Source organism: Argentina silus (assembly GCF_951799395.1).
Source record: "Argentina silus genome assembly, chromosome: 13".
NCBI classification, from domain to species: Eukaryota; Metazoa; Chordata; class Actinopteri; order Argentiniformes; family Argentinidae; genus Argentina; species Argentina silus.
Window position 1 is genome coordinate 7,737,008 of NC_139667.1, and position 25,822 is coordinate 7,762,829.

The 25,822-nt window shown below is 43.0% G+C and overlaps 3 protein-coding genes across 4 annotated transcripts in view; 2 read left to right on the plus strand and 1 right to left on the minus strand.

Moving 5' to 3' along the window:
* Positions 1-11,745, minus strand: part of syne1b (spectrin repeat containing, nuclear envelope 1b) — a gene marked incomplete at its 5' end in the record, with an annotated part of 74,050 nt that extends 62,305 nt beyond the window's left edge. Inside the window, 5 exons of one of the 2 annotated variants that reach the window (XM_083683159.1) lie at positions 470-490; positions 807-890; positions 1,215-1,310; positions 4,159-4,220; positions 5,306-5,384. In XM_083683159.1, coding sequence (XP_083539285.1) covers positions 470-490; positions 807-890; positions 1,215-1,310; positions 4,159-4,220; positions 5,306-5,384 — 342 coding nt within the window. Of the gene's footprint in view, positions 1-469; positions 491-806; positions 891-1,214; positions 1,311-4,158; positions 4,221-5,305; positions 5,385-11,678 lie in introns of those variants that run through there. The other variant, XM_083683160.1, reaches the window with a different exon arrangement.
* A 2,332-nt stretch (positions 11,746-14,077) lies between these two features.
* On the plus strand, positions 14,078-15,763 carry myct1b (myc target 1b). The gene is made up of 2 exons (XM_083682864.1): positions 14,078-14,157; positions 15,054-15,763. Exons 1-2 carry the CDS (start codon positions 14,103-14,105, stop codon positions 15,599-15,601), a joined length of 603 nt encoding a protein of 200 aa, XP_083538990.1. The 5' UTR covers positions 14,078-14,102; the 3' UTR covers positions 15,602-15,763.
* A 1,691-nt stretch (positions 15,764-17,454) lies between these two features.
* On the plus strand, positions 17,455-25,754 carry tulp4b (TUB like protein 4b; the record flags this gene model as incomplete). Its single annotated transcript, XM_083682879.1, has 15 exons — positions 17,455-17,472; positions 17,844-18,113; positions 18,470-18,598; positions 18,856-19,017; positions 19,172-19,352; positions 19,454-19,588; positions 19,745-19,911; positions 20,175-20,399; positions 20,553-20,787; positions 20,889-21,033; positions 21,376-21,511; positions 21,613-21,706; positions 21,819-21,962; positions 22,058-25,461; positions 25,638-25,754. The coding sequence occupies 15 exons, from the start codon at positions 17,455-17,457 to the stop codon at positions 25,752-25,754; spliced, it is 5,562 nt and encodes a 1,853-aa protein (XP_083539005.1).
* Between the last annotated feature and the right edge of the window lie 68 nt (positions 25,755-25,822).

A 25,822-nucleotide genomic window follows, 5' to 3' on the forward strand; every position in this document is an offset into this window, starting at 1 on the left:
TGAAGAGCAAAAGCAAGTGAGGCAGAAACAGCAAAGCTCAACAGAGAGGAAAGAAAGGATGAAAGATGTATTCTATGTGGCTCAACATCAACAGTCAAGCAAATGTAGCAAATATCCCGGCCACAAACTTTGGATAGTTACTGTCTGTGTTGCCCTGTCATTCAAACATTGCTGTAAATTGTACATATAGTCATCATATACTACAGTATTTTTGGGGGATTTTGAGATCTATTGGCAAAATAGACAATAGAGAGTTCTGATTGTGGCAGGAGAGAACATTGGACTCAATCAAAATGCACTCAAATACATGACAATAGTAAAGCACCTGCCTGGTGGTGGTACAACAGTAATCAAAATGCAACAGGAGAAAAACAATGGGTCCAACCAAAGCATTACTAAATACACACCGTGCATCACACAAGAGGTATGCATACAGTATATGAACACAGTGTGCTTTACAGCGACTGACCGGAGATCCTCGATACACAGACTGAGGCAAGGCATGGTGAGACAGAGGTCACAATACTGTAAGTTGAAGGCCTCAGAGAGTGCTGAGAGAGAATGTCCTATTTAGATGTAGGACTTTGAATAGATATATCATGTCATACAGAGCTCTACTATTTCACAGAGACTGCACAAGTTACAAGAGATTCTACTCAGACCGCTAGCATTGAAGCTGGGATCGCAATAAGTGACATTGCTTAGACGCTCCTTGGTTGTCCATATTAAACAAAGACTAGCACAAAATATTCAGGAAACAGGATTGCAGGGACAAATACTGTGCTGTGACTTGAGGGCTTGCTTACCCTCCTGCCTTCGAGGAACCTGAGGGCCGTGCCGATGTTGGACACCCAGTGGATCCTCTTCAGCTGGCGGCCCTGCTCGCAGGGCTAAGGACAGAGGGGAGAATCAGGTGAGAGTGTTGAGAAGGCATTCTATACCATATATATACCATACTATACCATACTACACCATGCTATACTATACGACTACACCATACTCTAACATGCTACACTGTACCATACTATACTATGCTGTGCTATGCTATGCTATGCTACACCTTTAAACTGTAGTTATTCCATAGGTGTATTCTATACTCCAATAACCGGCAGGTACAGTTGAAAGTCATCACAAAAGCACCTTTATGAATAAATTGAAATAATCCTCCCTAATGATAAAATGATTCTGAACATTGTAAATCCAGTAGTACTTACTAGTCTCTGGCCAGATAGGACCTCTAAAAGGGCTAGGAGCTTCACCCCATCTTTAATGTCCTCAAAAAGGTCATTGACCTCTAGAGGAGGTTTACGCTGGGGAATAGAGAACATTCGTGTAAGCAGAGGAAATAAAAAACAAAAAAAGACACAGTCTTTTCTAGAATTAAAAAACATTTGAACATAAGGATTAGGTTAATAATGGTCACAAAGATAACCGTAACCAATATGCTACCTTATTCTTATTAACAACAATCTCTCGAAAAGTAAAACCCTCTGCAACAAATCAACAGTATTTTCTTCCTTGTGTTGACAGAGCTTGTTAGCTGAAGCCTGGAATACAGAGCACCCCCGCAGCTGAAAAGATGGTGCCTTTGCCTCGGAGGTGGCGTGATGCCCACTCCTGAGGCGATGTTTCTCTGAGCAAAATCAGAGCATGGATCCATTTAACCCTAACTGGGCTGTGTTGCGCCTTCTACTGTAACATAGCCACACATAATCAGTTGATAGAATGTCAAGTCAAGTACAGTATATTCATACTGGAAAATAAAGCCTTCATGAGAAACGCATGGGTCTGTATGGGAACCCCTTTTTTGGCACACTAAGCTGCTCATTTCACAACCCATCACATAACATGACAGGATGCTGTTGTCTGACAATGTGGGGCAGCAAGTGTGAAAAGGCATTACCCTCTCCTGAGCTTGCTGTCTTTTCTCCCTTACGTCAAAGACAGGGCCGACAGGACGATGGAAGTGCAGCGCTACCTATCATTATAGAAAATCTGTTCTCTTTTCACGACTGTCTTTTCTGTGTATTCCTTTTATCCCTTTCCTCTCCTTTAATGCTCATGTTCCTTTCCACAACCAGTATCCTGTCAACAAGATCCACTAAAATGCATTGATTGCATTAGATTATTCCACTGGCAACATGAACCATATCTTGTAAAGAAAAGCATAAATATGAGTCTCTAAGGAAGTTATAAATTCCAGTCTGGGTTTTAATTAATGAGAGAATCACGTGTGTGGTCGCCCCTTTACTGTCAAAGAATAACAAATCATTGGAGAAGTGCTTGGTAATGTGATAGGAAATGGACACAATGGAACAGCGTGACGGCTGAGTGAAAGTTCAAACTGCTGAAATAGCACTTTCCATCATAAAACGTCAACACTAATGTCATGGAGAACTTTGTTTTGAGTATTTTGTTCCACTCCAAATGGAGGGCACCCAACACGAATCTACAGGAATACGAATCTACAGGAATACAGAGGGACCAAGCTTATCAGAAAATAAATAGGTTTAAATGAGATCAGATAAACGGATTGAAAGATGGATTAATAGATGGATTGATAGATGTCTCAGACAGTAGCCTAGTGAAAGCTGGATGTGTCTGAAAGGGTGAGAGGCCTCTCATGACTTGGCTTATTCTGCAATCCCATTGGTATGCAGAGAGAGAGAGAGAGAGAGAGAGAGAGAGAGAGAGAGAGAGAGAAATCATAGCGAGAGAGAAAAGTCTGTAATGCATGAGTAATGAAGAATAGGTCAACATAGTGTCTCTGTTGGCCTGCCACATTACTCAGATTCCTCCAAAGTTTTAGAGATTCACGCTTTGAACTACCGTGGGTTACATCTGGCAGAACAAAAGACTGCTCTCAAACAAATCTCTGTGATGTGTTCAATACCTAAACCCTGCATTTGTGTCAGATTAGTCACCCTCCCTGACCAGCAGCACAATGTGCTGTGTCACCTAAGCATCTGAGCCAGCAAAACCTGCCTCCCTGAAAGACAGCAAGAAATCAGCATGGATATTACAATCAGCCCCTATCACTTATATGTGTGAATGCCAATGTGAATGCTCATCACGATTAGTGGGTTGGTTTTGTTGCAACATTTGTTGTCATACACACTTTTACACATTTTCACATTTGGTGTCACTTATTGAAATACTGTGGTTCAAGTTAACCTAATAATAATCATAACAATTCTAATCTTGAGGGAGGATGTAAGTATTGTTTTGTGCAGTCGTCCCAGTAGTTATTTAAGTGCAGAGTGCATTGGCTGTAGGAGCAGACTGCTACCTGCAGAGAATTGTTCCTCTCCCCCAAGCTCTCCATCTGCACAGTGCTGCACTCCCCCTGCCAATCCTATCCATGCATACGCATGCGCACACACACACACGCACACACACACGCACACACACACACACACACACACACACACACACACACACACACACACACACACACACACACACACACACACACACACACACACACTCTACAGGTACCGTCTCCCCCAAACATGCCCTGGTGAGCTCCTTAGAAACAGAGTGACAGGAATGTCTCTAATCCATGACAGAGACATTATTGTTCGTTGTCATCCTTAATCTGTTTCTCACAGTGGCTCAGTAAAAATGCACGCTCAGAAACACAGCAACACAGCACTCTCTACCTCGAGTCTCCCACTGTCCTCTGTTTCCAAAGTTATTGTGACAAACCAAAATCCAGATTATAGACAACTCACTAATTTACTGCTACAGTGACAATTATGACTGCAATCAAACGGGTCATCCATAAAGCCCCTGACACCCAAGTGAGTTTTAACAGTAATGTTGACATTATGTACAGATTTGTCTAATGTGTTTCAATTACATTTTTAGCCGCCTCTCAGAATTATTATGATTGGATGACGAAGCTAATCTTGCAGTCCATTCTCTCTCCACGCATGAGGGGTCATGAGTGGTCATGAAATGCCACTGGCCAACGAGAAGCCAAGACACTTCTGTCACAGAGAGCTACGGAACACTATAACAGCACATTAAGAGTAAATCAGATTACAAAGGTTATGATCATATTTCGGATATTAATATCATAATTTCATTTCGAAGATTAACCATGTGTTGCGACAGCACAGGAAGGAGCAGAGTGAACAGGAAACGCCCTCCTACCTTTGCCAAGTGGGAGTTGATCCATTTGGTAAAGGTTCTCTTCTGTACTGCCTCTTGCTCATCTGAAAATGAAAGGGGTAAAACACATTGTCAATACAATGGATGTCACAATTGATACAGAAGCTGCTTATAGTTTCATATTCTTCAGGTCTTCTTTAAGCCTGTTAAAAGTATTCTTTAAACCTGTTAATTCGCATAAAATGTGAATATTTCATTCAGTAGTGTCCATACTCTTTGCAATAGATCTCCTGACTGCAACACAATATCAAATTCCTAGAATGCACAGATGAAAACTATTAGGCCTACTCAATAGCTTTATGTTAACATCAAGATCAATATCATGTGGAGATAGCTGGTCATCAAAGAAGAACTCATATCTCACAATCACTCAAAACTGTTACAAAGTGTAATTATAGTTGTCTGTCTTCCACTGAAAATCCACTGAAAATCTGTTTAAAACTACAATCCTACTACAGTGTAGGTAATGGATAATGGATAATGATAGATGATTGTAACAGTCAAAATTAGGTCATGTGAGATTAGATTATGAGCAGAGGAGATTTCTGTTCCTGGGTTTTGCAGACCACTGCACTGTGTGTCACAATAATGACATGCGTGGTGGCTCAGGTCACCCCCAGCCCCCTTTGTGGTGGGTTAATGTATGCAGGCATGGTGCCTCCCCCATGCATAATGCATTTTTGCCGGTATAACAAAACATCTGATTTTGTGATCCCACCTTCTGGTGGTATTAAAGAAAAAAATGGGAGACCTTGCATTTCAAATGTTACACTAGTGACATTACATGTATGCCAGTACAGCAATACTGCATACAGAGGCCATTTTTAAACATCCGCACTTAGAATATACTCTCTGGTCACGTGCTGTGGAGAACTACAGTACTGTATGCTAACCCTAACACTTTACACACAGAGACCAAAGAAACCACATTAACCCAAAGGCAAATCCTTCTATCTGAAGGAGCATCACTGATGCACAGGGATGTCCAGTGAAGCATATAGGGCTTGCACGCAGTGTCACCTATATTTAAGCCACAAGCCAATCTAGGTTTCTTGTTATTTTTTTGCAAACTAAATCCTCCAGGATGTGGGGTGCAGAGAGAGGATCTATGAAATGTTGCCCTACTTACCGCGTAGATACTGAAAGAATCCAGTCACCAGGTTCAGAGAAGAGGTCTTTTTGACAGATACATCCTTATAGTGAGCCATTCTACACTCCACTCTCTGCCTCCCTCCCTTTGCCCTTCATATGTGCCTGTGTGCGTCTACTGTATGTCTGTGCAATGATGACATCCACAGTGGAAAACAGAGGAAAAACACAGCTGTCCCTTTTCCCTTTTTCCTGCAGGAAGCAAAACAGTTCTAGCTGCCTGGATCCGGATGAAAACACTGAGCTGCTGGGAGATGCAGGGATGAAAGCCTGCCCTCCTCCCCCGACACACACACACACACACACAAACACACACACACACACTCACACACACACACACGCACGCACCAGAGCAGTGGAAACCCCACTAATAGAGACAGATAATTACGATCCCATCCTTCCCTCTTCCTGTTTTTTTCCCATCCAGAGGAGCCATGCTTGTGTAGATGTGCACAGCCCCCGTTGCACTGCCTCCCAGTCGCATCCGTCTGAGGCTGCTGGAGAGATCAGCTCTCAGCTGCTCCACCAATCAGCATGAGGGATGTTGTGATGTCACCGCCTTGGCTGCATTATCCCTATTTAAGCAGGGTGTGGGTGTGTATGTGTGCATGTTTTCTGCCTATAACAGTTGATCTAATCCGCATTGAACTGTAGGAATTCAAACAACTCGTATGATAATAATGTGAAACAAGTAATAATTCCTTCAACAACTTTAGGCTATTTACTTTAGGAGAGTATGATCTTAGCAGTTCTATCTAATTACATTGCGCTTGTCTTCTTTGGATTTAATCCCATTAGCTTTCCCGAAACATCAGAATACTATCAAAAACATGTCACAATGCCCCAGCGTGGTGCAACAGTTTTAAATAATTAATACCACAGCTAGTAAATGGCATATACCACCTGCTCTCTGACTGTCAATGCTATTGTGATACCAAACCAGACACGCCTACCATGGGATTCTCCTTACACAGAAAATCAAGCAAACAATTGCTCTCGAGAAGATGCCTTTCTCCCTCGCCCACTTTGTGGCATACTTCTATGATTTGGGTCTCAATCAGCCTTTTGTCTTTGACTGTGAAAAGAATGATTGGGCAAGAAATGCTTCTGGAGGACACAGTACAAAGACAGTGTCATTTATTTTTGCATACCCTCTCAATACTGTGAACTGTGGTGTTCCAAAGCTATAAAGCTATAGTAGGCCTAAATGGAATTGTACATGGATTTGACCAGTATAGAAAGAACAGATGTAATTCCCTTTTATTTGAAAAAGAACAAAACTTATCTAAATCAGCTAGGGTTACAGTTCTCCCTTCCTGAATAAAACGCACAATAGCAGCAATCACACATCAGTACTACTGTAGATAGCTTGTCATCTCCTGGAGAGAAATCCCTTTATTCTTTCAAGACCACAGCAATTCTAAAAGCCTTTTCTGGGGCTATAAATACAGTGGAGCTCATCATGCCGTTGCCACTGCTCAGGACCTTGTTAGTCAGACCTGACTGGAAAATGCTATTTGAGTAAAAATAGAAACGGGTTTCTTACTTCAGAAAAGGGGTAAAATGGCACACAGCCTCCGGAGCACCTGTGAATATTGCTGATATTGAACACATAAAACACTGCTACAAAATGTGTCATTTAAAAAAAAATAAAAAATTATGATCACAGGCAAACGTAATGGGCTACAATAAGAGAGGGAGTGTAAGCCTAGTAGATGGGGTGGTGTTAGGTTTGATGTATCAGACATTCATATCAAAACAATCTATTAAAACATCAGAGCATTGCCTTATCCACCTTCCATGAGATCCTGGACTGCACACTGGTAGCCTAACCCATCGAGCAGGTTTACTGTATCTGTACAGTATAGTGGAGCTGTCCACAGTCCTGAATTCACTCTAGGGAGATTAACTAGAGCAGTAGAGTATGCTGTCATGTGTACTTTCTTCCAGAGGATACAGTACACAAACATATTGGCTGTGTATCCGGTCACTTCAAGTAGGTCGAATTCTTTCAAAAATCGATTGATTTAATTTAGTTTGGCGAACAGTAGGTACTTCAACAGGGGATGTAAGTGGCAATAAAGAGGATAGACCCAGAAACAAACATCATGTGAAAGATCAGCCCAAGAGTATTTGCAAATCATGTGAGCGATTTAGTACTTAAAGTGATCTTGGGATAGATGATGCTTTTGGCAAGCGGTACAGTATGCTGTCGTTGGCTGGCTCCAGGGGCCACAGGAGGTCATCAGGGACCACTGTAAGAGGCCACTCAGTCTGTTGTTCCATTTAGCTGAGAGCACCTTTACTTTGTAGTTCTGACAGGCTTAGAACACTTATATAGGATGTGATCGGATTCTAGAATTGGAATTGGACCTCAGCCAGTTCAGTTTGGTACCGTACTGTACTGCCTGAGGCGGTTGGCAACATCTGAAATTAGACATGAAACAGTGACATCTGGTGCTTACCTTTACAAACAACAACGTGAAACATCTAAACGGATAAATAATTAGTCAAAAATGTTTAAAAAAAACATGTACAATGACTACTATCACTAGACAAGCGGAAGCAAAGCCATCCGATTCATTTTCACAGCCAGAAAATACTGCAACCTTTCCCATGCAATTCTAATAATACAACTTCACGTAACATTAAAGGCAAAAGCCTATTTTAAGACTATCTCACTTTAAGTATTATCAATACACAAAGGTAATCATCGAAACTTTAAATGCTTGGGTAATTGTGCAAAATAGTTACATACAGTATGTTAGTTGCAGTTATTGCATTGATATTGGTCAATAATGTAAATAATAAGGCTGTGAGCCTTGTTTCCTGGAAAGCTGTTAGAAAAGCTCATTTCAAGCAGCCCCTGTGAGCTGGTACAGAGAGAGAGAGAGAGAGAGAGAGAGAGAGAGAGAGAGAGAGAGAGAGAGAGAGAGGGAGAGAGAGAGAGAGTGGTGACCTGTCTCTCTCCAGACATGAGATCATATCAGTCTGTTAGCTCGGCCATAAGAGTCTCTGGCAGCTGCTGCTGACACCGTGAGATGGAGGCACCTCTTAAAGCTGACAACACATCCAGTCACGCACTACCGTGAGGTACTGTGACTGCACACTATCACAAAGGAACAGCATTACTTGCTTTCAATTCACCGGTTAGAGAGCACTGCACAGTGCATACGCAACTCACATTGAAGAGTCAAGCTATCAAGTCAAGTCAATCTTTATTATCACACTGGGAAATGTAGTTTGCAGACAGGATACAAAAGTACACACAATACAAAACTACAATGTGAAAAAAACAATTGTCAACACTAACATTGTAACACACCGCTAAAATGACAGTGGAATTAATGGTCAATGCAACCCTTCCAAAATTCTGATTGATTGGGTCTGGTGCATTCTCTGTACATCCTGTTAGGAGAATGATAACACGCAACACCACCACACACTCTTAACCAGCAGTGTTTCTTCACATCCTCCTCCGACACACATCACAGACGCTAACCGCAAAGGCCCAGTCATTCTGAAAGTGAGAGCCACCCAGACAGTCATGCACACCACTCCAGGCACTAAAAGACATCAGTGGTAATCCGAGAGCATCTGAGGACTCCTGACCCTCTCTGCTGGTTTATGGATTCTACTGTATAGTGCTATGGTGCAACAGCACTGTGACATGTTTCTGTACCTGAGACTAAGCTAGCAGGTAAAAACTGTTGACTTAGGAAGGGGTAATAACTCAGACCAAAACTGGTTAGACGCTAAGCCCTAATAAATCCTTTAATGACACTAAATCATAATTAAAACAAAAACATCCTCAGTCAGTCGCCAGGACACTGGTATTGCATATATGACCTTGCTATGCGACACTTTTTGTGACAGGAAGTTTGGTACCTTTTTCGTGTACAGTTACGATGTTAAGCATAAATACATATCTGTCTGTTCCAGATGTGACCAACACCAGAACAGGCCTATAGCTTCAGCCATAGTAAACTGATACCGTAGGCCTATATTGTACAGTCTGCCGTTCACTGTTCACAGTATCCTTAGCACATCTCTGAGGGCCTTGTATAGGTTTGGCCGTGATAGAGGGAAGAATGCTCTTACATTTCCATACTCAGAAATATTAAAGAGTATTTAGAGCAAAAGAATGAATTAAACTTTGGGCAGAGAGGAAGTGTAGAGATGCTGTATGTCGTGCCACGTCCTTAAATGTACATCATTGGCTATCATTCACGGTCAAGTGCTCAAACATGCAAATAGATTTTCAAAAATTGTAATTCTTCCTTCTTCTAGCATTGTGACTGCCAATAGCCCCTGGTCCTACCATAGATTACTTTTCCTTATGATAACTGATGGATAGATGATTCACTTACTTAAACAAATGTATTTGTTGTAAGTCGCTTTGGATAAAGGCGTCTGCTAAATGCCATAAATGTAAAAGATCCACTTTTCAATGGGATACACATAATAGGTTGCCATTGGCTTAGCGCTAACTTCAATTGACGATGACCCAGGTTATCACATGCCCCTTCATGCCTGGACATGCCTAAGCAAACTTGAGAGTTCTAAGGTTTCATTCTCTCTCATTATCTTCATTCACTCGCGCGCGCACACACACACACTCACGCACACGCACGCACGCACGCACACACACGCACACGCACACGCAGGCACACACACTTTTACAGTACATTCTATTTACATTGCTATGATTCATTCGGTCACTATCACAACATTCTAAAAGCATATGATTTATTCATGTAAATGAATTAATAAAAATACTGAGCTCTGCACTATACATTCACTACCACTGGTCACATGTTTAGCTACAGTTCCAGCACTAGACAGGTATATGATGGTATAGAAGGTTAAGGTAAAGCATAGGCTTGTCTCCTCCACTATAGACACAGCTTACATGGCACTGCATAGAAATAGCCAGAATACAGGAAACTCTCTCACCCAAGAACAGGAACTCATAGGCAGCAATGGCACAACCACAGGCAGATGTTTCATAGCAGTAACTATGGAAACAAGCTACATACAAAAATTAGGATAATGTATTAGACCGACAAAGTATAAGAGTGGCACAACTTCCACAAGTGGAATAGAAGCTGAAAAAGCCCAAATGGTGATTTACAAGGCCTAACGCCCTTGTAATGAAAGGGAGACACCAAACAAGAAGAGAGTCCCTGTATCGATCCGTCCTCTTTCCAAGGACGGGACTGGTGTCAGGTTGTATGCATGCACAGTACACAGTGCATTCATTATGATGTCTCAGATGAGACACAGACTTACATGTCAGGGAGCACATTACATGAATCACTTTAAGCCTGTCTTTATGATGCGCTGATCAGTAGGAGTAATCAAGATCTCCTGCAAGCTGAGTGAGAGTGTGTTTCTAAAGAAAAAGATATCATCATTAATCCCACCATTAAAAAGATAGGCAAATGAGGGCTTCTTTGCAGCAAGTTTGGGGCTCCATGGCAACCAAAGTGTGAGATGACAACCTTATCTATGACTTCCCCAAGCAGCATTACTTGTACAGAACAAGACAGTGACTATGAAGATCTGCTTTGTCGTTGTAGTGAGGAAGTGTTGTGAACATTATGTATGGGTTATACTTCACAGGAAACGTGTTTTATATGAATAGTCCCAACAACATTTCTGAGAACCCATTCAATGCTTTGAAGGTGAACCAATCGTACTACTCTAAGGTCACATTTCTTCTGAATAAACACTTATCTAGGACATTGCAACAATGTGACTCTTTGTAGTTTGATGACCATTAAATTTATTGCAGGAATTTCCCAAATTCATCTCCTCAGTTCTTTAAACTGAATTATCCATTATCTTGGCTCAAAAAAGACAGAACTAAACACAGACAACAAAAGAGGTGCCATCAGAGTTCATTGACTGCTCAATAGAATTATGTTCACACTCATTCTACATAATGGGATCCTGAACAGAGGCAAGTGATTCACCTCTCACCAATAGGATTAACTTAGCATATCCCTCAGCACTGCAGAACACAGAGCCACACATCGCCTGACCTAAATCATGTTGACTTCCCACAACTTCTGATCGGGAAATCATAAGAAACATCTATAACGCTCCATAGGTTATTATCATCATCATCATGGTGACAGAACGCGAAGTACCATTTGTCCCCAAATGTTACAGTCATACGTGTGAAAGAGAGAGTCTGCATCCTGCCTTTACCCAGAAGAGCCTGGCACTCGCCAAGCATCGGCACTTAGCCAAGGTATTGAATCAGCATAATCTCTCAGCAGCCTAGAGAGACAGGAGTATACACAAAGTCCCAGTACCCCCCATTGAATCCAGTGAATGACACATACCTTGCAGTTTTTGCATCACGTTGGCAATGTCCCGGGGGGATCGAACAAACTGCTTTGGTGAGGCCATGGCGTCTCTCTGCTACTGTATCACAGTCGGACACTGATGCAGACGGCAGATGATCCTGCACTACTTTTCAGAGGAGGGCATCCCCCTCTCGTCTCTGCTTGGCTCTCTCTCTCTCTCTCTCTCTCTCTCTCTCTCTCTCTCCACCTCTCTCTCTCTCTCTGTAGCAGAGGGTCCAATCGAAGTCCAGGTTTCATATACTGTAGGGCCCAAAGGTTTGTCACCCAATAGCAGCCCTCCTTCCATTTATGGTCTGAAGAGAGAAGAGATGTGTGTCAGTGTGTTTCTGTAGAGGTGACAGCTCCCATTGTCAAATATTTCATAGGCATAATAAATCAGATTTAAGAAAGCACCACTATAAAAGTGTCTTATTCATTTATTACTTTTCATTAATATGAAAAATGGTTACCAACCTTTCAATTCTTAAACAAGCATTAAAGTAGCCTGCAATTGTTACCACTTCATCATACTGGCAGCTAAAATAGGACTGTAAAATAAAGTGTCAAATAAATCGACACAAATATGACATTGTCTGGGCTACATCATGATACCATTACCAAATATGCATCATGATCTGAATGAATGGTAAAATTGTACAAATGCACGCACTGCAACTGTGAGAGACATTAGGTAGGAGTGCTCGGGCTATTCTGCGATGTGATGATGCGATGTGATGATGATGCATTGCATAGTGTACGGGAAATGTGTCAAGCCAAGAGGCGAAATTAGACCGTCAGTAAGAGTGCACAATTGCATAATTGAAAGTTTGTCTACTTATGGGCATAGTTGCTAATTGGCCCACTTGATAATTCAACATGATTATTTGGTGAAATACAGTAAATAAATAACACATTTTGAGCCAAATAGTAGAATGCTGAACGTCTCTTACCACTTCAGTCCTGTCCTGCATGGTGTGTGTAAACTTCAGGGAGGAAGTGTGTGTGTGTGTGTTTGTGTGTTGCCAATGGTTACATTCAAACATTATAGCGTGTTTAGTGTTTGAAGCGAGAACTTAATTACACAAGAAGTTCAAAAAGTTTTCTCTACGTTATCTGCTTTATGTAAATGACTAAAATACTCTGCGGGGAGGAGTCGACTGATTTATGGTGTAGTTCCTCGCGCTTTGTCGAAATTCTACGGCATGGTATGGTGAACGGAGAATTGTAGCTGATCGCTCATTGCCAGTGCTGTATTATATTTATTAGACTGAGTCTTATATATACAGTAAATAGATACATACACGAATACTCAAATATAGTAAGTAAAATAAATACTAACAACAAAACAAAAACAAAGCATTATATAAAAAAAATCTAAAATAAGTCAAAATAGGCATGAATTTTTCAATAGTCAATCGAAAAGGCTAAATTCCAAGTTGGGTGCAGTCACAGATTCAAACGTTGTCATTGAAAGTAAATCACTTTTATGCAGCACTTCTTAAATGTGTTTAAGAAGTGCTTTTTCATCATTTTTTTGCCCACAATCGGTTGTGGCATGATGTGCTTTCTGTCTGACATGCATTTGATTTCACTGCCATCTGCTGGAATGTTATAGTAATGTACCTCCTGTAGTTTGACCTGAGTTTGACACGCAAGAGTTTGTCTAATGTACACGACCAGTTGTAGTACATATTCACAAGGCTAATCAAAATGAAATGATGCAATTATTCCGAAATAATTCTCTTGAAATATCTAGCTAGTTGCAAATCAACTGTTGCAAATCAACAATTCAGCTAAAGTGCCCAGCCATACACTGCAACTTTAGCTGATGGGAGGAGTTAAGTGGGAGTAGCACAACAATTCAAGGAAATCCCAGCAGAGGCTGTATACTAGATAGAGTACACTTTCTATTGGACAGTTACTTTTGTGAGGGTTTGCTTATCAGAACCTCAGTGTAACACTTGCAAGACTATGGAAACAATGAGATTATTGTAGGCCAGAGGAAGGTTGTGTTGTTATATGTTGTTATCTCACTGTATGACCTTACAGTACTCCTATTACCCCACAACCCCAAATTAGCATAACATAACATGATATAAGGTCAACATGGTTGCCATTGAAATACATGTGCATGACTTCATTTTAATAATGGAGCCAAGAGGCCATTGTTAAGGATTATTGATCCTGAGGAAATGATGCAAACAGGAAACAACTCAGTTTCCCAGAGTTCTGTCCCACGAAGATAAGCAAAGCACTTGCTAATTTTAAAGGTAGAGGCAGGAAACATGACAGCAAAGTTTCCGTTATTGCAAACAAAACAAAAAAAGTGGATCAGCCTGTCTTGGAAAGGGTTCAGTGTGTCTCTGTGTTCTCGATGGGTGGATGTGATCTGCTTTTCTCTCACCCACTTTTGTTGGTATAATGGCATATAATGAGACAAATGCCTTTTTGGAAATACTAAAAACATTTAACATAGGTAAGAATTTAAGCCTGCCTTTATAGTGCATGAGTTGTTGTTTTTTGATAATGACCACAGATAAGGAAATATGAGTATGCTATCTGATAACTGCTGAATGAGTTGTATGATAAGGATTGTCATTCTAAATCATAGTGTCCAGACTTAAAATGTCATTCGGTTTTCAGTGGAGGTTGAAGCTGATTGAGGTTATTGTCAAATTCAGAATATTCTGGGCAGTTATTTCAGGAATATTCTGGGCAGTTATTGAGACAGTTTTTACAGTTTTTCATTGCAATAAGAGGACTGTAGAAAACAAGCACAATCAAAACGTGATCAAACAAGAAAGTTAATTCATTGGATGTCAAGAAGCACATGCTGTAACCTAATGCTAAACAGTACTGATTGGACGAATGTTGCCGTGCATTATCATTAATTTTCATTGTTTTGGCTAAATAACCAGCATCCTCTCACCAAATCATCTTAATTCAAAAATCAAAAAGCTCACGTATCTATTTTATCATTCAGAATCACAGAATTTTGTGAAGACTGGTGCAATGGACCAAAATAACATGAATGAAATAAAATGCATGGTCTTGTTGTTACATATAGAATCACCTCCTCTTTTTTGTGTACAGAATCATTTGATCTTTTTAAACAACACTTTAAGCAGTATCATTGTAAATAATTTAAATACTCTCTTTGTCTTTTTTGATTCCCCAAGCTGTCAATGCAAATAACAGATGTTAAACTACAGTGCATAGAGATAGGCGAACTAAACTAGTTTATATTGTTCAGAGCCACAGGACAGTATACTGAAATCTGTAAATTTCCCACAACTGATAATAATTCTATTGACTTTGAATCTGTGAAATACTGATTCCAAAATCCTTTTATCCCTTTTTCCTTTTCTCCAGACAACCTAATCTTGGCCTTCTGTTTGTCCATGCTGGTGGGCCTCTTGATTGGAGCCCTGATCTACATCCTCCTGACATGGATGTCCAGACGCAGGGCCTCGGCAAGGATAACCAGGCGGCCCAAACAGCACTCAGGCACTTCCCACCCACACATCGCCATGCAAAGCCGGAGGGGCCTTTACCGAAGCACCATATTTGACCGGCACAGTGACAACAGCCTAGGAGGCGGTGTCCTGAGTCTCTACCGCCAGCCCTCCGTTGAGCCAGTTGGCCCACTGGGGAGCAAGCCAAGCTCCCAAGCTTCCACCTTCCGCCCAGTGCCAAAGGGCAGCAGGACTGGTCATGATGAGACAGGAGGTGACATCCAGGACACCTTGCCTCATGACTCAATCGCCACACACTCTTCAGCAGCTTCGGCCTCTCTCCTGCCAGCGCAACGAAACTCCTTCTGGTTGGGCAACAATGGTCTTAGAGGCTTCTTGCCCACACAAACTCCCCCTCCAGCATATAACAGTGTCATCCATGCCTTCCAAGATACATGCACCTGAGGAGACCACCAGGAAAGACCGGCAGGGAAGACAGAGATTAAGTGATGACAGTTTATCATATTGGCTACACATGACGTGCTGGGGATATATGAAAGAATTCCAGAGGTTGGATCAATTCTGGGGGCCTAATGGCAACCTCCCCTCCATTCAGTCTACTAAAAACTAAGGAATGGACAAAAAGTTGTTTGTGCTCTGGTCATGTATTTCTGTTTAGGTGCTGGTAAGATGGGTGCATTCCAATCTATTCTATGTGCAATAAGATGAAGGGCTAATTATCTATTTGTGACCCACAAGTTTTTGTAATGTGATATGACAATAAAGTTTAGTGGCAATTCAAGACTTTGGAACTTTCTTCTTATAAGCTTCACCCAAATACAAACAGAAGAAAGACCAATCACCTGTCAAGTGAAAGAAAGAGAGAGGCCAATCATAGACCTCACCTGTAAGAGGAAGGAGGAACATTAAACAGTGGGCTACAATAAGTTATATTTTCCTTTCAAATTCGAAGTTTATTTCAAATAAATAAACTTCCAGCCGCAGTGACGTTTTGTGAACACATCCTGAAGTTGACTGCCTAGCACACAGAGGCGTTCGTCAGAATGGGTTGCCATTTTCAGAGAAATATCCCTCTCTCTCTCCAAAGGATATCGTTCACTTGGGTGTGGAAGATGTATTTGTTACAAACATAGGCTGTAGTGCATGTGCATTGCACACAGGTCTAAATAAATGCATCACTGCTGGTCCGCACTGAAATAAAGATAATTTGAGATGGATTTAGATTATAATTAGATTCATTTATGAATAAATAGTCCAAATCTCCAACTATGTTTTTGAGTGCGGACCAGCAGTGATGCTTCTTCAAACAGCTGAAATGTTTTCTCTGCTTATACCCATATATGGCAACCCGATTTAAAGGCACAAGCAAGTCCCATCTGAAAAGCGACAGCTTGGTTGCGCGACTGCACAGATCAATGATATTCCAGCGCCCTTCGTTTCAGGTGAGTTCTGCAACGTAGCATAATCTGTCCATCTCTCATTTTAATGTCCTCTTCATTCTGTCTGCAGTTGAATTGGAATCATTAGTAGCAAAGAAGACTCGACGTGTTCACGAATGGTGAGATACTACAACAGCATTTATTCTGAATCCATCCAAACGAAATAGCATAGGGTGGTTATTATTGAGAAAAATATCCTAATTATTGAATTAATTAAAGGCCTTTTACATAGATACTAGGACGGACCATTCATTGATTGCCTAATCGTGTTTATTTGAAATAGCCTATGGAAATATAGCCGATCTGCTTCTTATCAGTTTAGCGTTTACATTGAAATCCAGTTTTATTGAAGTATCACGTTTTTCTTACGTAACAGCCTAATGTTCCCTGTACATATGGAGACAAGAACGAGAGTGTTCAGACTGTTCAATGCAGCGTTGCATAGAGACCAGTATTCTATGGCTTCGCTGGAAGCATTATTCTTTTCAAGGTTGATGCACTGAATGACTAGGCAGCTGTTATTCATGTCAGAAATACAATTTAAAAAAAAATGCTTAACTTAAATATATTCTTCTCTTAGGTTTCTTTTCTTTTTTGATACCAAGAACGGCTTCTATACCCGATTTTTGATTGGAATCACACTATGAAGACAATATGGCATGGCCATTCATACCAAAAGCAAGGGATTTATTTGATCAGATTGATACAGTAAAATGAATCCTGGGCAACATCTGGCTGTATGATGCCCTTGTTTTCTTCATAGATTTTTCTCTGCGCATCAGGACTTCTCTCACTCTTCAGTGCATCATCTGAATGGAAATATGGACACCACCTTCAGAGGCCAAATTCTAACTAATGATGTCCAGGAACTATGAGGTGAGTACAGTCCAGCAGTTACAGTACATAGATGGAGTTGATTAGATTCACCTGAATTTGTTTCAAAGCAAAGAAATGATATAATAAGGTATGTATGACTTAACTGGATTGGATGATTTTGTACCTGTTGAACAGGCATCCTATCATTCATACAGTTTTACTACTTTACTGCAAGTCCATCAAGTATGAACAATAACAATTGTAAAGAAACATTGGAAAACATTGTCCCTCAGAATAATCTAGGAATAAAATGTCCTAGAAAAGCATGCCTTTATAGCATAGCAATGCTGTCATGAATCAAGCCTTATGAGTCTCAATGACCCTTACACCATCAAACTCTGAATGATCTCCCCTCATCACCTTCCATCTAGCCTGGTCACTCTGTAGGGATGTTGGCTGCTGTGGAACACGGTCCCATCCTCTGCAGCGACTCCAACATCCTCTGCCTCTCATGGAAGGGGAGGGTTCCCAAGAGTGAGAAGGACAAGCCAGTGTGCCGTAGGCGGTACTATGAGGAGGGCTGGCTGGCCACAGGGAACGGGAGAGGAGTTGTGGGGGTGACTTTCACATCCAGCCACTGTAGAAGGGACAGGAACACCCCTCAGAGAATCAACTTCAACTTACGAGGACACAACAGTGAGGTGGGGCTCTCATTCCGCAATGTTCATTTCAGAAATTTCATTTCAGAAGCGTGTTGTGTAGCATCCGTGTACGAAATGTGCTGTATAAATAAAGTTAGATTTGATTTGATTTGATGTACGTGATTTCAGTGAATTAGGCTGCCAGTGCCACACATCACAAAAGAGTAGACTATCTTATGTCTGTATGGAATATGTACACTGATTGGGAGAGTCACTCGACGTTATCTTTTTCCTCATACAGCAAATGCCTTTTTTGTTGAATATGAGCAATACTGTATGGCATTTCAAAATTACAGCCCTAGACAGCCCCCTGTGGGTATAGGGTGCAATGACAGTTTCATACTGGGCCTTTGCAGGTTGTCTTGGTGCGTTGGAATGAGCCCTTTCAGAAGCTGGCCACATGTGACATGGAGGGAGGCATATTCGTGTGGATTCAGTATGAGGGACGGTGGTCTGTGGAGTTGGTGAATGACCGCGGTGCCCAGGTAAGTCACACCATTTCACTTACTCACTTTGTTACACACCTGCATAATCACTGACCATGAAATGCACCGAGACAGAGAAGCATGCAAATGTGATCCAAATGTACAGTCATCGTCTAAATGATATTTGGCATGAATTGATGGAAAGATTGTCGAAGAATAACTTATAACTGTTATTGTTGAGGAGAGGAGGAGTGTATTGATGGGAAGAATGTGTATTCGGGATTAGTGAAGGATGGATTTTTGGCTCTTTCCCTTAGGTGAGTGATTTCACTTGGTCACATGACGGCACTCAGGCCCTCATCGCCTACAGGGATGGTTTTGTCCTGGTGGGATCGGTCAGTGGCCAGAGACACTGGTCCTCTGAGATCAACCTGGAGAGTCAAATCACCTGCGGGATTTGGACTCCTGATGACCAGCAGGTACTGTACACACTGTCTCTGGTTTTACCGAAACACACATCTATATAGTAGTACATGTTTTGACCTATCGAATACATATAAATGACCTCCTTGTCACAGGTGTATTTGAAATATTGCTTTCTGTTAGAAATTAATCATCCCCTGCACACTTTAGGTGTTGTTTGGCACAGCTGATGGTCAGGTGATTGTGATGGATTGCCACGGTCGCATGCTAGCCCATGTCCTGCTGCATGAGTCAGATGGAATTGTAGGCATGTCATGGAACTGCCCCAGCTTCTTGGTGGAGGATAGCACCGAGAGTGACACTGACTCTGATGACAATGCCCCACCTCAAGGTACATATTGGTTGTTGTTTTTTTTAACACCTTTGGCATAATGCATGCTCTTAAAAAAACATCTAACCCATCTCTTTGGGTATGTTTTGGTATGTTGTAACTAACTATACTTGTATTTCTCCCCAAAGTGCGTAACCTGAAGCCCCTGTTGACGGTCAGCTTCATATCTGGAGACATCAGTTTAATGAATAACTACGATGACCTCTCTCCGACCATAATCCGCTCAGGCCTCAAAGGTAATGTATTCCTTCCATCCATGGGATTTGGTTTGCCATTGTTTGAATGTGTGATTACTTGGGAGTGTGTGCTTGCACTGTTCAATGTAGACCCACCCACAGTCATACAGTATACTGCAGTATGAATGTACCCTCACTGAGGCAGTTCTTCCACAGACGTGGAGGTACAGTGGTGTTCACAGGGGGACCTCCTGGCAGTGGCTGGGATGGAGAGGCATGGCCTCCCTACAGACTCAGCCTGTGCATCCATCATGAGGAATGCCCTTGTCAAGTTCTACAATGTCCAGGGGGAACATATCTACACGTTGGAGACGCCTGCCCAGGTCAGCTGCCCTCTACCCTGAGGTGTTTTGGAACATGTATTTTCTATAGACAGTGAGTTATCAGCTCCATGCACTCTTAAAATGGCTTTGATAACTTCCAATACATTTACACTGTACACGTGACCTGAATTTTGTACTCTTGATCAAAGTGATCGAAAATCTTCACTGAATCACTAGCTACAGAAATTAAACACACAGTAGTATGAAATGAAAATGACAGGAGAACCAAAAGGGCTGACTGTGGTGCTTTCTCAACCTTTCAGCGACCGATCACCACCATCTGTTGGGGTCACAGAGATTCTCGTCTGTTCCTGGCGTGTGGACCAGCGCTGTATGTGGTGCGTGTGGAGCACCGGGTGGCCAGCCTCCAGCTGCTGTGCCAGCAGGGCATCGCCAGTGCCCTACGGGAGGAGAGGGATGTGGGCAAACTGAACATGCCTTCCCTCCTCTGCTCCTATGTCACTACTGCCTTCATACCCACCATTAAGGTAAAAGGATATTACATTCAGTCATTTAGATGACCTCAGTGTTGAAAGGCACCTAGTATCACTGCAATGATGCAAATGTGTTTATGTTTTATTTATTTTTTTTATTTCTGTGGTGCTCCAAGTTTAATGCTTTTTACTTTTTACTCTCTTCAGCCGCCCATTCCTGACCCCAACAACATCCGGGACTTTGTCAGCTACCCCACGGCTGGGAACGAGAGGCTCCATTGCACCATGAAGCGGGTGGAGGACAACCCTGAGGCAGGGGGCCCCTGCTACACTCTCTACCTTGAGCACCTGGGAGGACTGGTGCCTATCCTCAAAGGACGCCGCATCAGCAAGCTACGGCCGGAGTTTGTCATCATGGACCCGAAAACAGACAGCAAAGCAGGTGGGTTTTAGTATAGAATACTGTAGTATGCAGCTCAAAATAGATATGAGGCCACAGTTTGTTGGCCAGAAGTGAATTGCCAAATTTCTTTTTTGTTTCAGATGAAGTGTGTGTGAATGCCATGATCTCCTACATGACTGATAGCTGTAACTGCTCTGACTCCAGTGACATTGAGCTGAGTGATGAGTGGGTTGGAAAGAAGTCACCAAAGCTATCAAGAGGAAACAGGTCACCCAAGCTTTCCAGGTAGCCTATATCTTTAAATTCCTGCTGGGACCATATATACGGAAAAATGTATGCACTCACTGCAATGTAAGTCGCTTTGGATAAAAGCATCAGCTAAATGGCATATATTATATTATTATATTAAATTGCCTGGAAGACAGATGAAGACACATGAAAATAATATTCATACAGTATAAAACATAAAACATAAGTATAAAATGATTATACAGTACTTAAATAGATTTTAAGGTGGCTTAAATTCATGTTGATTGTTTGATACAGGCATGATACGTTTGATACAAAGTGTTTCTTCATCATTTCTAAATAGTAATTTCATTCATAATTTCAATCATAATTTTGCAGAATGAACATAGAATCTAGAAAATCTCCCAAACCTACTCAGGAAACACCACGATCACCAAGGTTACCAACAAAGAAGCCTCAAATTCGATCCCCAAGTCTGACACGCAGAGAGTTTTCCATGGATGGAATCACAGAGGTATTGTCTGAATATCTGGTCGTATGAGCATAACGTGTTATGGAGTAATATATGTTTATGACACAATTCTCATCTGGCTTCATATGTGCTTTGTTTCACAGCATAATTACCTTGCTCAAGTCACTTCCAACATTTGGGGGACAAAGTTCAAGATTGTTGGACTTGCTTCTTTCTTGCCTGCCAATCTTGGTGCAGGTAACATGGCTAACATTTAAAAGGAAAAAAATCAACAAATATCAAATTGGTAACACTAGACATTATGTTGCCCCTATACCTGTGTATTGACACAGAACTTTCTCTGTTTCAGTTATCTACAAGACCAGTTTGCTCCATCTGCAACCGAGGCAGATGACAATTTACCTTCCAGAGGTACGAAAGATTTCACTTGACTTCATGAGCCTGCCTGTTTTCAACCCCAACGTCTTCAGTGAGGATGAGGATGATTTACCAGGTAGGAATGAAGTGAAAAATGAATTCTATATGATTGTGTTTAGTTGTAATTCCTGATATGACATTAACTGGAAGGTCATTTGATTTGGCTTTCAGTGATGGGACCCTCTGGAGTGACTGGTGACAACCCTACCTGCACGGTCAACATCCCCATCGCCCCTATCCATAGCCCAGCCCAAGCCATGTCCCCTACTCAGAGCATTGGGCTCGTCCAGTCCCTGCTGGCCAACCAGAACATTCAGCTTGATGTCTTGACCAATCCTACAGCTACTGCGGCCGCTGCAGCGGCCGCGGCAGCAGCCGCTGTCCCAGTCCCCGACCATGGTCAGGATGCTGTTGCAGCACAGTACTCTGTGCCAACACGGTACTCTAACCCAGGACAGGTGATCTTCAATGGGCTAGAGATGGGTCAGCTCCTGGCTGGGACTCTGCCTCCACCCCCGCCCCCACATCACCTTCCACCACAACCTCATCAACAACGTCTGCAGTCACAACAGACCCACCAACAGCAGTCTAAACAACCACAGCTAATACAGACACAACAACAACAACAACAACAACAACAATTACAACAACAACAACAACAATTACAACAACAACAACAACAATTACAACAACAACAGCAACAACAACAACAACAACAACAACAGCAACACCACCACCACCACCAACAACACCACCATCACCACCACCAACAACAACAACAACAACAACAACAACAACAACAACAACAGCAGCAGCAGCAGCAGCAGCAGCAACAGCAGCAGCAGCAGCAACAACAGCAGCAGCAGCAACAACAACAACAACAGAAGATTCAACAACACCAACATATGCAACACCAACAGCAAATTCAACAGCAACAGCAAATCCATCAGCAACACCAACAAATGCAACTACAACACGAACAGATCCACCAACAGCAGCAGCAGATGCAGCAGCAACAACAGCAAATCCGACAACAGATTCAGGAGATGAGGCAGCAGCAGCAGCAACTGCAACAGCAACATCAGCAAATACAGCAACAACATCAACAGATGCAGAGGCAGCATCAACAGATGCAGCAGCAGTTTAAGATGCAAATTACACTGCCCCCTCCACCCTCTGGCTATCCCACCATCACTTTGCAACAGCTCCATGTACTGCCACAGATTTCCCACCCTACCACAGAGCCCGGACTAGACAGAGGAGAGCAGGGACATCCTCATCCGATGAAGCCACAACTACCAAGGTCTTTACCTCCATCCTTCATGGAGGCAGATATATCTCTGGAGATCCAGATGAGGAAGGTCAATCCTCCACCCCCCTACCCAGGCACTGTGGTTTCTGCTGCCACAGCCACCACCTCCACTACTCCTCAGGGCCTCATCACCAACTGTGACAACCCCAACGTGCTGGCAGCAGACCACTGTCTAAAGAAGGATGAGTTCTCCCTCCACCCAGTGAGTCTTCAGTATCCCACACCAATGGGATACGAGAGAATTACCACCTTTGACAGCCGTGGAAATGTCGAGGAGGTGTGTCGCCCACGTAGGAGACTCATACGTAACCAGAATGCATACGCTGTTCAAGGCCTGGGGGGCTCTGCCACACTTAAAGTGACCTCGTCGGAGAAAAAAAACATGCAGCTTCCTTATAGCTCAGCAACTCTAAGCCGCCTCTCGGTGCCCCGATACTCTATACCTAGCGGAGACCCACCTCCTTACCCAGATCCAGCCAATCAGGTCAACACTACTACACTTGCACCTCCGCAACGAATTGACAGTAGTCTGATTCATGCTACTTTGAGACGTGACCGCAGAGATGTGACTCTGAAGGTGCCACAGATAGTTGATGCCTCACGAACCCTACCCACCAAGTCTAAAATCAATAGTGCCATGGCACACGCTTACCAGCAAAGGGTGCCGACTGCTCTGTATACGTGCACACAGTGTAGCAGTCACAGCAGCAGCAGCACCAGTGTCAGTGTTAGTGGTGGTGGTAGTAGCAGCAGTGGGATTGCAGGTGGCACTGTTGTGCGGCAAGATTTCCCACCAGGGAAAGGTTCACATCACAGCACCATAATTGTGCACTCCAACAGTGCCTCACCTCTAGCCTCGCAGTCATCTTACAATCTGTTGAGTCCCATTGACAACAGCAGGGATAGGACAGTGTACGTGAACTCTGCCTTTACTGAAGATGAAACCCTAAATCAGCAGCAGTGTCATCTAGAGAAATCTGTGCGTCACTTAACTCTTGGGGAGGTTAATTTGACACTTAAACGTCCCCCACCTTACCAATGGGATCCCTCCACTGCAGAAGAGTTCTGGATATCCCAAGAGCAGACCCTTTTGGCTCCCCCGCCAGGACCACACAAACCGCCCCCACTCATCTTTAGCCAAGCTCAGCACTTAGACGTGACACGCCTGCCTTTTATGCTCACAACAAAACCTCCTAGCAGTCCTAGTGCTGTATCGTTCCCATCAGGTTACCAGATCTCCTTGTCACCCTTCCCTCCAGGTGTAGGTCCCAGTGGACCCCTACCTCAGTCCTTGCAGAGCCCCCCACCACCAAATGAGGTGGTTTCCCCAGTCCCCTATGCTCAGCAGGATCCCAGTCTGGTCCTGCCACCAGGCTACCCACCCAATCTTACCAACTTGGCCTGCTGCCCTCTCCCCCCAATGTACCCAGGGGCCAGCTCATGCGCTGGGCTTCAGCTGCACCCTGTTAGCTTGCACCCCTGGAACCCCTACCCCTGTCCACCCATACAGGACCCCACCGGCGCCCTCTCTAATAAGTCTCATCAGGTGTTAGAGAAGCCAATCCTCTCCCCACCTCCAGCTGCCCCACCCCCACCTCCCCCTCTCCCCCCTCCTCCTCCTCCATCTGAGCTGCCGAACATTAAAAGTGCTACAGAGGAACTGGCGGAGTCTGCGAGTGGCTTCCCTGAGCCGTCATCCCTAAATGAAAGCCCAATTCCACAGGGGTCAGACAGGTTTGGCAAGAAGAGTCGTAAAAGGTTGGACAGCAGAGCTGAGGAGGCCAGCATGACCACCGTCTCAGAGGGCAAATCCAAAAAGGAGGGTCGTGCCCTCTCTGACTTCAACTCTCTCATCTCTAGCCCAAGACTCGGAGGCAGAGAAAAGAAGAAACCCAAAGGGCAGAGAGAGCAGCCTAACAAAACCAAGAAGCTGAACAGGACCACAAATGAGTTTCAGGACAGTTCAGAGAGTGAGCCTGAGCTCTTCATCAGCGGTGACGAACTAATGAACCAGAGCCAGAGCAGCAAGAAGGGCTGGAAGAGCAAACGCAGCCAGCGAATGGCTAACGAGCTGGAGGAAATCAAGTGCCGTAAGGCCAATGAGAGAGAGGACCGTGGCCTGGGCAGTCAGGGATTTGTCTATGTCATGGCCAATAAGCAGCCATTGTGGAATGAAGCCACACAGGTCTACCAGCTTGACTTTGGAGGACGAGTGACTCAGGAGTCTGCAAAGAACTTTCAGATAGAGTTGGATGGCAGACAAGTATGAGTTTCCTTCCATTACTTATATATGTAAAACTTGATAAAAAAAATAAAATAAACACTTACTGTACATGCCAGTTATAACGTCAAATTATTTACATTAGTATTATTGTTGCAAAACATTTGGGCAGAACATTTATTTGTTTCCCTGATTCCTTTCACTTCGTCTTTCCCTAGGTGATGCAGTTTGGCAGAATCGACGGGAATGCCTACATCCTGGATTTCCAGTATCCTTTTTCAGCCGTGCAGGCGTTTGCTGTTGCCTTAGCCAATGTTACCCAAAGGCTTAAGTAGGAGACGAAAGTGAGGAAGAAGTTTTTAGTTTTTTTTATGATTATGACGGAATGGTTAGAAATGATATT